At 43.5% G+C, this 12,176-nt stretch overlaps 1 protein-coding gene across 2 annotated transcripts in view; it reads right to left on the bottom strand.

Annotated features, from left to right (window-relative positions):
• Positions 1 to 12,176, bottom strand: part of crebbpb (CREB binding lysine acetyltransferase b) — an 81,569-nt gene that overhangs the window by 51,716 nt on the left and 17,677 nt on the right. For both annotated transcript variants that reach the window (XM_080724801.1, XM_080724802.1), the window contains exon 2: positions 2,234 to 2,868. In XM_080724801.1, coding sequence (XP_080580927.1) covers positions 2,234 to 2,868 — 635 coding nt within the window. The remainder of the gene's footprint in view (positions 1 to 2,233; positions 2,869 to 12,176) is intronic.

Below are 12,176 nucleotides of genomic sequence, written 5' to 3'. Positions count from 1 at the left end.
AGACCATTGAATCCTGGTTTAAATTCCCAGGCCCTGCTCCAAGGAGCCAGGCCAAGATGGTGCTCACACTCACAGACACACTTGAGCAGCGCACGTCTCTCCAATGGCAGCTGTACAAGGTAAACAGAACCTGTGCCAGCTCCTGCTTTCATCTCCCAACCACAAGGCTGCCATGTACACACTACCTACACACAGGTTGAAATCCCTCTCTTCCTGTCCCTCTCCCTCGCACATTTATTTTAAGTGCTTCACTATCCTATATCAGTGGTTCTCAAAGCTTTTCATGTCAAGGACCCCCAAACACTCCCATCAGAAAGGGACCCCCACACAACAGTTTTTTTAAGATGTTCTAAAGAGAGCGGATCTACAAGCTCACAACCCGTCGCGACGTGTTTACATTTTGCCAATGAATATCGTGTTAAACTGGAACCCCTCAAGATATCTTCGGGGCCTTTTCTGCCTTTATCGACCGTACACAGTGAAAAGAGGGGTAACACAGAGAGAAAGTCGGGCAACAATTAAGGTCCGCCAGGCTCGGGAATCGAACCCAGGACTCACTGTCAGAGCATCAGAGCCTATGTGGTTTCACCTTAAACAGTCGGAGCCCACTGGACCACTAGCCTACATGATCACGTTGTTTGGTTTGCTGTATTATGACATCAGCAAGCCACAGACTGAGCGTGGAGCTTCTATATTTTATGTGGCGTTATGTGAAAAGAGAGAGTGGATCGCCGGGTGTCCGTGTCAGCGCAGGAAAGGCTTCTTCATGTGGCCAGGTCTGAGTATGTCATCTCGGTGAGAACTAGTGCACTGGTTTCCCCTCGGTTTCCTGTCAAACCGCAACAGCCTTGAGACGCGGTTAGGGATGGGACGATATGAAAATGTCATATCACGATTATTGTGACAAAAGGAATCGCGATTTACGATATTATCTCGATAATCAAAATCCATTTATCCTGTCTGGTTGCCATGCAGGCGCAACCACTTTAACAACAACCGAATGTTCGCCTACAGAACATGGACACTAGGGTTCGTCAACAGGGGGTCCTCAGAGTACTACAGGGGGTCCTCCAAATCTTTGTGTGAACTTTTTTCCCCCTTTTTTAGAGTAACCACTTGAACCCTAGCGTCCATATTCGAAGAACTTTAGACAAAATAGCAGATCTACAAGCTCACAACGCCTCACGCTGTAAGGCGTTGTGAGCTTGTAGAACGGCTATTTTTGGCAAAGCGCTTTGGTGTAGAGGGGAAAAAGAGCAAACTAAGTACAGAGTAAAAGGTCAAATTTATTAAGTATTGACGGTTCAAGTGGTTAAATATCTGAAAACCCAAATTAACATGAATCCAAAATACACTGATGATCATGCTGTCAAACAATGAAACCATATGGAATCTATGATAAGGTTGTGGGGGGGTCCCTGCTTCATCTCTCTCTCTCAGCTAAGGGGTCCTTGGCCTGAAAATGTTGAAGACCCCTGTACTAAACTGACATTCATCCGTTATGGAGCCCCCCCACCCACTCCCAGACGGTGCTCTGGGCTTGATCCAGAGGCATGACTCCACTTGGCACCACATCGCCCTCTGTTCAGTCGGCACGCATCATTTCTCAATGAATGTTTCTAGTGGCACAGGACCATGTGGCTGTCAGCAAGTGACTGGAAGTGTGCTTTATTTGAGATGTTTTGAGTGATCACACATTATTTCAGCTGGCTGGGTCCCAATAGAAAATTAGCAGTTGTTTTGACTACCGTTTTAGGGGAAGTAACTCATCCAGTATTCATGCTCAACCGGTAAAAAATACCCTATATTTTTCCGTGTGAAAATAGAGGGTATGCGCGTGACAACATCATCATAACCGGAAACGGGAACGCCTACTGAGTGACAAAAAAAATAATACTTTCTGGCCTTGACAGTCCATACATCCAAAAAGAAAAGTCCTATATGATTGCATTTAACGACATTAAACAATGTTAAACTCATTCACTTTATGCATGCGCATACCCTCTATTACATTTTAACCCATTAAGACCTGAGGCTGATTCTACAAATACCTTCTAAACATCAGTAGTTCTCACACTTTCAAGATTTTTTTCAAAAGATTTCAAAAATAGATGTACAAGCTCGGGACACGAAGCGGCACGCTTTGAGCTTGCATCTCTGCTATTTTTAAATAGCCAACGATTTTCTTTTACACGTTCCTGGTTTGAACAGGTTAAAGCAGTAGCACACTCACCTTGTTCATGTTGCCAGCCTGCTGGGCATTCATGCTGTTGTGCGCTCCCATCGGTCCCCCTCCCTGGGTGAGTGTCTCTGCGAGCACGCTGCCTCCGACGCCAGCCCCCGTGCCCACCTGTGGCCCCTGCATGCCCTGGCTCTGGTACTGCATGCCGGGCCTACCTCGACCCGCAGGCCCTAGAGCCCCGTTCATCACCTGTCCCGGCTGGGGCTGCCCCATGACCCCGTGGCCCTGTCCGCTGTTCAGCATGGCCTGGCTGAAGCCCATGGCGGCGTTGCCGTTGCCCTGTCCCGAGGCGGCGCCGCCTACTTTCTGGCCCTGTGGCCCAGACGGGTGGTTGGGCGAGCCCTGGCCCAGAGCGCCTTTCCCCAGCACGCCGCCCAGCTGGCCCCCCACCATGCCTCCCTGCTGGGGGCAGGCCGAGCCCAGACCCCCTCCCAGGATGGACGTGCTGCCCGGCCTCAGGAGCTCCGACAGCTGCTTGTGCTTGGCGGCCGCGTCGGGGACCATGGAGTTCAGGCCGCCGCCGCCGCCGGGGCCGCCGTTGGACGACATGCCCATCAGGCCCAGGTCTCCGTTGGGGATGAGCTCGTCCGGGAGGTCATTCTCCAGGTCGAACAGGGACACCAGATCTAAGGGGAGAGAGACGGAGATGAGGGTGAGCCACGGTCACAGACAGTCAGTGCCCCCTCTCTCAACGATGAACCCACTGATCAGATTAAGTTGTTAGCCGTCAATCGAGCAGTAGCAGAGGTATTGCTGTTGACACAAAGATGCCACTGTGATATCCATTTCACAGATCATTAAAGACGGCATGGGGAGCTAAACTTGCGCTTGACCTATAGTACATTGACAACCCTTTTTGACCCGGCCGTCAGTCAGAGATTTTCAGCCACAAACGAGCAGGAACAGGAACTCTTTGTCAAGTCTAGTGCTGTGCGGAGATCCAAAGACGATACACCCAAATACGCCCAGTAGGGATGGGACGATAAGTGATATTATCGTTTATCGTGATAAAAAACACTCACGATAATCGTTATCGCGGACATTTAATTTATGGTGATATGGTCCTCCGTCATGCATTGGGATCAATTCACCTTTTATTTGCCGAGCTGCATATCCGGTACCATTTAAACCCTCTATTGGTAAAACATACTTATAATATACGTACTTGATACAGTCTTTCGTTCACTCCAAATATCTTTGCCAAAAAATAGCCGATCTACAAGCTCACAACATGTCTTGTAGATAGTAAATTTTTTGGCAAATGTTCCGCCCCAGGATAATGGATGTTAAGGATAATTTGATTATCGCGATAATATCGTAAATCGTGATTTCTTTGGTCACAATAATCGTGATATGAAATGTTCATATCGTCCCATCCCTAACAGTGTACAAGCACATTGTCTTTAACCCCACTTGCACTGTGTACCGTCTTTAGTATTCTTCAAAAGCAAAACAATACAAAGCCACACACCAATTATGCAATAGACAAAAGGTATTAACGCATGCACACGTGTCGACAAGACACACATACGCCTAGGGCTGTCACGATATGACATTTTACATGACGATTAATTGTCACTCAAATAATTGGCGATTAACGATTTAATTGTGTATTTGTCGTTGATAATTACATTTCTGTTTGGCTTTTAGGCTTTGAAGTTGCATATGGCAGATATGACACATAACCTAAATATACAAAGAAATTATGGACATATTCGACAACTTTCTACTTAAAAATTAACATTGATAGTGGAAATAGCCGATCTACAAGCTCACAACGCGTCGCAAAACGCGTCAAAAAATCACGATTAGACGATTATGTAATAATTGTAACAGCCCTACACACACACGCCCACACACACACCCAGCTGCTGAGGATACCAGCACTGCCTCCTCTCCTCTCCTGGACTGCTTCCCAGACAGTTCACAGGGTTTGTTGTGGCTGAAGAGATGCAGTCTTGCAGAAAGCTGGGCAAGGCCCCTGGCCAGGGAGAACGTGTGTCTCGGTATTGAGATGCCTCTTTTTCACCACAGAGACTAGTCGTGTGTGCTGCTAAATATAGCAGCCACGAGTCCAGGCCACACACACGGTACTCAGGTGCACCTTACCGTTAGTAATATTGTTGCACAATTCCTAGATATCCAACCATGGTGAGCGCACTTGTTGTAAGGATGGGTCACAATATGAAAATGTCATATCACGATTATTGTGACCAAAGAAATCGCGATTTACGATATTATCGCGCTAATCAAAATATCCCCAACAAATGCCATTATCCTGTAAATAGCCCATCTACAAGCTCACTACGCGTCGCAATCTGCTATTTTTTGACAAAGACGTTTGATAGTGTGAGAAAAAAAGACTGTATCAAGTATGTATATTATAAGTACCTTTTACCAATTATAGAGGGTTTAAGTAGTACCGGATATGCAGCTCGGCAAATAAAAGGTGAATTGATCCCAGTGCATGACGGAGGACGATATCACGATACGATTATCGTGAGCGTTTTTTTATCACGATAAACGATAATATCGCTTATCGTCCCATCCCATAACTTGTAAAGAACATTATAATACTATGTTCTATAGATTTATATACCATAACCTTTGCCCGCGTCTATGAAAAGACAAGATTAGACAAATGTGTTGTCTAAATGCGTGAAACCATTACATCCTAAAGAGCCACGTTGACCGCCTGTACATTATAGAATTCATGAGGGAAGTCTTGGGCAATGTGGCATCCTGGTAGGTAGGGCTGTACAACATTATTCTATACAGGTAATTTTCAAACTTTCAGGCGTACCGTCGATCATACCGGTGCACCAACCAACAGACAACAAACCCCAGTGCACAAAGAAGAAGCCGATCAGACCACTTTGCTTGGCCCAATGGATGGGAAAGTTAAAACTTACACATTTTCACTTATTGATTCACTCATATATACCAAAATGGGTTTTAATTGAAAAAAAGAAAAATGCTTCTCATTTCAAATATTTATGTGTGATTGAACATTAATTAATTACAAAGCCTTCGATTTTTTTCCCAAGTCCCAGCCCTAATTCTAACATGAAAGAAATAAAGATATACCTGCCAATGTATTAATATACACAATGGAAACAAGCCCTCTGGGCTTTTTGTGTTATCCTTTTAGCATTATTGTATAACTGTACCTCTGTACCTTTAGCAAACTTAAGTATTAAAATCAATCAATCAAACCTCTTCCATGTCTAGACATTGCTTTTTAATTCAAGTGGCGAGACCGCAGACAACAAATGTGCCAGTTTGACACAGAGCTAAACTGTTATTCTAAACCCTTCTGATGTCTTAGCGTTTTCACATTTTCCCAACTTTTAACCACTTAAACCTATACTTCATTAATTGTACAACAAATAGTCGATCTATAAGCTCACAGCGTGAGCTTGATCTGCTATTTTTGCCTAATGTTCACTTTAACTTGCCCAGAAGAGGGACGGCAGGGTTCAAGACAGAGACAATAGTCTATAACAGTGGTTCTGAACCTTTTCAGGCCACAACCCCCAAAATAATCATATGTTAACCGGGGCCCCCCACCCACCCCAACGAGCACTTGGAGTTGTAAGACTTGAGCCATTACATTTTGTATAACACGGTTCCATTGTAGATGTAGATCTGCTATTTTCACAATTTCTGCCTCTAATATTTGACATTATGGCCAAAGTTTAATTGTTTTATTTTAAAGGTATTAAAAGTCCTTAAATTGTCACTTGAAATGTGGTGATGTATGTTGGTTTGTTTTCTGTTGAGTGAGAAAACAAATGTTTCACATTAAGCTAAACATCTGGGGACTTCCCAAAATAATTTGGGGACCCCTCTGGTTGAGAACCAATGGTCTATAACATACATATTCATTGTGCACAAGTACCTCACATCCCTGCTCCACACTCTGAGGAGCAGATCAGAAAGAGGCGTGTTGCCCTACTACAGCACGGGCTGGCTGGGCCATTGAGAGGAATGAACAGTCAGCGCAGACAAGGTAAACAACCACATGCAGCAACACACACCCACCCACAGTACACTAATGAGGGCTACAGTCCAAATCACGCGTCTATGCCAAGGTCCTGCACGTGAGCGTGTGAGTCTGGGCGCGAGTCGGGATTTCAACAACACGACACAGCCACAGACAGACCCACCCCTTTCACGCACACGCCTAGCCAGAAACTGAGATTATCGGGTTGCCAGGTTGGCGGGAGATACAAACCACAATCTGAATGACACAGCCTGGATTGTCACTACGGCTGGGTTAACCGCTTGAAGCCTCCAGGCATCCCTGTTCCTGTACAAATCATTTGCCAAAAATAGCAGATCTATAAAGTAATAATGCATCGTGTTAGGCTAAGAGAAGCCATCAGAGCTGCAGCATCACTTGGAGGCAACCCATGGGCACTTCAGCTCAGGCCAGGGCTCCACTGGGGGCATCGCGTTGCTCTGCGTCGTGACGGCTTCATTGACGCCGTCACGTTGGTGTCCGACCGGCTCCACCGCAGTAGCTGTGAGGTATTCATTCTAAATGGCAATATCCCATTTCCAACACAACATGAAAATCACTTTCAACCAGGAATAAAACGTATTTGTGTCTGACCTGAATGTGAACGTATATAGCATGTATGTTCATGTTGTCACACAAACAGCAGCAATGCACCACTGACCACTTTGTTTTGTCATGAGCTGGGGGAGTCACAGAAAACTACTTCTAACTTCCAAACTAGTCTCAAATCTCTCAACGGTCAACAAACATTGATGATGAGACAATCAGCTATGTTGCCTATGTATGGTCAGCTAGCTTTGAAAAGAGATCAAAGTAGCCTCACACTCAAAGCTTAAGTATCGAAGTCATATTATATTAGGGGATGAAAGAGATTAAAACCAATAAGACTAATAGAGACAATAATTAGGCACGTTGCCTTCCAAGTTCTACAAAAAATTGATCCATTCAATAAACATTCTATTTAATGGAGGTCTCTCAGGGCTTCATCTCTGTCAGCTCCTTGGGCTGAAAAACCTTTATTTTTTATCTGACATCATCAAGAGCAGACCGCTACATCATTCTATTTACTGTATAGTAGAGGAGCCTATCAATTTCCGTAATTTTGGAATGTTAATTTTTGGAGACATGTATATCTTGATTCTTGGGGTTCTCAGAATGCCAAAAAAACATGTCTCCAATTTTTATTTTGGGGTTTAGCATGTGTAATTAGCATAATTAGCCAATTCATTGCCCAAAACAGGAAATGGCAATAACTTTGCTTCTAGGTAACTTATAAAGGTGATCTAAAGTCCATGTTTGTGAGGTCCAGAAATTCATCTGTTACCATTGTGAAGTCATACAACCTTTCCTAATTATCATACATTATTCAAAAACGGGTGAAAATAAGTAAATTGCTGCATTTTTTAAGTTTTAGTCAACTTTGAAAGCTTCTCACAAACTCTAAGATGTATGTTTACAAGTCATCAATTATCATCATCCTAAAAATAAATCATGCAACCCTTTGTCTGTGTAATAATTATGTAATAATCACACCCAAACGAGAAATAGCTATATTTCTTTGCTTTAAGTTAATTAATAAAGATGATCTTACAGACAGAGTAAGTCTGTTTGCATGTCTAGAAAATATTCTCTTTCCATAACTAGGATATCTAACCTTTCATTATTAGCGTAATTTGCATATATATTGTTACGACCCTGCAAGAGATTGGGCCTTAACTCGCCATGCCAAGCGAGCTGCTTGCCTTGTCTGCTGAGTGGGGTGCTGGGGTTCGCTTCCCGGTTTGGGAGCGAACTGCCTCACTCAGTCTGCAAAACGTTACAATATATATAGGCCTATATATATATATCCCTCATATAAAATAAAGAACAATATGAGAAATGGTCACAGATTGATTGTTTGTTCTAATATTTACAGAAAGTTTTGTAAACACATTTAAATAGAAGGGTCTCCATCTTTGTTGTCATCATCATCAATCCCCAACAGATGTGCCTTGCTTACATTACAACACACCTATTCATCTGCCCCACACATGCATATCTGAGAGCAGTTACACGTTTGAGAGAACAATGTGACATGCAATGGGATTTCAGTTGGGTAATGGTGGCTGGAGCTGGGGGATCATGTGTTGTGACTAGCACCAGTTGATTTCCCTCAGCCTCCCATCCATATTCAATTGCTGGTGGTATCTGTGGGTTATGTACGTGGTCCTGACTCCTCATACCATACCATTGCCTGGTAATGGGCACGGGCAATGGCTTGATGTAATGCTCCTTGTGTAGGTTGCAGCTTCTCTGCTTCTAATTGTTTCTTTGTGAATAACCTCCACCTGAGCTCACCAACATCCACAAGATTTGTACCGGGATTGTATTTGTAGCTGGCAAACAAATGCTTCAATCTTTTTTTCTGTGTCAGAACTGAGCTTGTTTGCAGTACCTAGAGTAGCAAATGCAGATACCACCTCCACAGGACACGGGTGTAGGGCTTGCCAATAGGTTAACTTCCCCTTGCCAGCAAAATGGCCTGGCTGGTCAGCTCCAGAAATGGCATGTAACCCTGGTAAGGCTGAAGTCCTTGTTTTACCCAGTGCACTACTGGCTCCAGTGAGATGATACGTTTTTTGTTCCCCACACCGGTGATGAAATAGGTGTCCTTGTACAGCTGATGGTAACCCACACACAGCAGGCTGTGCAGGATTATCCTTGTGTCAGCCTCTTCCTGTGAGCTGTGGAGATGTTTTACATTGATAGAGTTTGAGTGGACATGTTGCCTTGACGTGATTATGAAAATGTTGGGTTTCCCCTGGAAGTGTTGGAGGGCTTTCTTAGCCAGATAGACAGTCAGCTCATCTTTGGTGTGGATACCTGACAGTTGTTCTGACACCTTCCCTATTGGTGTGTTGTCTTCCACATGATAAGTGGTAGGGGGCTTGCCACCCTGGCATCGCTTACATGTGGCCTCCCTCAGTGAAGATGCAATGTCATGGCGGTCAAATACTACATGGGTCTCACTATGTTCTTTGGTCTTCCTGTCCAGTGTGGCTATGAAGTGGTCAGCCCACTGGGAACATCTCTTGATCCATTCCCATTTGCATTTGCTACTCTAGGTACTACAAAAAAGCTCAGTTCTGACACAGAAAACAAGATTGAAGCATTTGTTTGCCAGCTGTACGAGCCCGGTACAAATCTTGTGGATGTTGGTGAGCTCAGGTGGAGGTTATTCACAAAGAAACAATTAGAAGCCGAGAAGCTGCAACCTACACAAGGAGCATTACATCAAGCCATTGCCCGTGCCCATTACCAGGCAATGGTATGGTATGAGGAGTCAGGACCACGTACATAACCCACAGATACCACTAGCAACTGAATATGGATGGAGATCAATTGGAGCTAGTCACAACACATGATCCCCCAGCTCCAGCCACCATTACCCAACTGATCAAATGTGGCTGCAAAAAATCCCAGTGCATGTCACATTGTTCTTGTCGATCTCAACATTTTAACTGCTCTGAGATGTGCATGTGTGGGGCAGATGAATAGGTGTGTTGTAATGTAAGCAAGGCACATCTGTTGGGGATTGATGATGACAACGACGAAGATGGAGACCCTTCTATTTAAATGTGTTTACAGAACTTTCTGAGAATAAACAATCAGATAATTCTGTGACCATTTCTTTTATTGTTCTTTATTTTATATCACTTCACTGCCCACGGCCGAGTCCCTCACGGCCCTCACACAAAGGCATGCTCCACGGGCCAGCCCGTCTGACACTAATGTAACGTTTTGCAGACTGAGTGAGGCAGTTCGCTTCCAAACCAGGAAGCGAACCCCAGCACCCCACTCAGCAGACAAGGCAAGCAGCTCGCTTGGCATGGCGAGTTACGGCCCAATCTCTTGCAGGGTCGTAACAATATATATGCAAATTAAGCTAATAAGGAAAGGTTAGATATCCTAGTTATGGAAAGAGAATATTTTCTAGACATGCAAACAGACTTACACTGTCTGTAAGATTATCGTTATTAATTAACTTAAAGCAAAGAAATATAGCTATTTCTCGTTTGGGTGTGATTATTACATAATTATTACACAGACAAAGGGTTGCATGATTTATTTTTAGGATGATGATAATTGATGACTTGTAAACATACATCTTAGAGTTTGTGAGAAGCTTTCAAAGTTGACTAAAACTAAAGAAATGCAGCAATTTGCTTATTTTTGCCTAGTTTTTGCATCATTTATGCTAATTACGCTAAATAGGAAAGGTTGTATGACTTCACAATGGTAACAGATGAATTTCTGGACCTCACAAACATGGACTTAGACTCTTAAATCACCTTTATAAGTTACCTAGAAGCAAAGTTATTGCCATTTACTGTTTTTGGCAATTAATTGGCTAATTATGCTAATTACACAAGCTAAACCCAAAAAGAAAAATTGGAGACATGTTTTTTTGACATTCTGAGAACCCCAAGAATCAAGATATACATGTCTCCAAAAATTAACATTCCAAAATTACGACCAACAGAATCTGCTCGATTGGCTCCCCCACTAGTAGTTTATTAAATAAATGCGTAATTCATCATTATGAATGTATATAAATCTACAGACTACAGACTAGAGTGAGTGAGTGAGTGAGTGAGTGAGTGAGTGAGTGAGTGAGTGAGGGCAGAGAGAAAGGAGCGATTGAACAAGACAAAGAGAGTGAAGTTATGTTATCAACTGAGTTGTGTAACTTTTGTAGGGAACTTATCCAACTTTAGGCTTCTTTACTTGGGAAAGAAATCTGCATATTTTGCCGTGTGCTATCGTGTGTGTGTGTGTGTGTGTGTGTGTGTGTGTGTGTGTGTGTGTGTGTGTGTGTGTGAGAGTGAGAGAGAGAGAGGGGGAGAGATGGAGAAAGCAAGCGATAGAGGCAGTTACTTTGTTCCGAAGTTACGTTTATAATGAAATAAGCTCTTATAGCGTTATACAAGGGGTCTTACTCTAAAAAACAGCTTTCATGTACAGTAGCTCTGCTAAGGCCTGGAGTGGAGCTGTAGCGTACAAACATGAAAGAGAGCGTTGATTGGCTATTTCTGCCAGTCTACAGCTTTTCTATCTCTCAGAGAGAGAGATCGCTGTGCCAGAAACACGCATTCATGCCCGTAAATGGCAATATGGGAAATTATGTCCTTCAAAACACAGATACCGATTATTATGAAATTATTTTTCACAGCTGATATAATCAGTGCTCAGTATAGCTAAGCTTGCAACAAAACTAATAGGATATAGCCTAATACGGCACCACCTTTAAATCACAGGCATGTACAGTAACTGAACAAGCAGCATGCTGGATTTATGAATAACATGTTTTGGGTGTTTTGATCAGGACATCCCTACTAGTGAAGTTAATGTTGATCATGTGATGCGTGTGTGGGTTGAGAGACCAATCTCTTTCTTTTAGGCCGGCTTTACACTGCAGTCAAATCCAGCCCAAATCCGATTTGTTCTCAAATCTGATCTTTTGGTCCGACGTTTCACACTGCATTTGCAAGTGACACAGATCTGATCTGTGCGTTCAGACAGCGTTAGCCCAAAGCTGCCCTGCGGCGACATGTATGCTTTGGTTACCGTGGTAACGACATAGGCGTCATGACGTTACGTCACTACGGCGACGCTGGTTGATTACGTTCTGATTACGTTCAGGAAATGCGACATAATAGACCATAGTAAACACACGTTAATATTGTTTTTCTCTCTTCTTTTCTTTACTCTCGTGTTTCGCTCTTCTCTCTCGTTTTCACTGTTTAGCTCACGTGTTTTCACTCTTCTCTTTTGTTTTTCTCATGTGCTCAGTGCGCTGTAATCAAATAGTAAATACTCGCGCTCTGTAATGATGTAATTTACAGCCGCGCTTGGTGACGCTTGGCCAGT

Source organism: Nannobrachium achirus (genome assembly GCF_963921795.1).
Source record: "Nannobrachium achirus genome assembly, chromosome: 4".
NCBI lineage: Eukaryota > Metazoa > Chordata > Actinopteri > Myctophiformes > Myctophidae > Nannobrachium > Nannobrachium achirus.
This window is presented reverse-complemented; position numbering and strand designations above follow the sequence as displayed.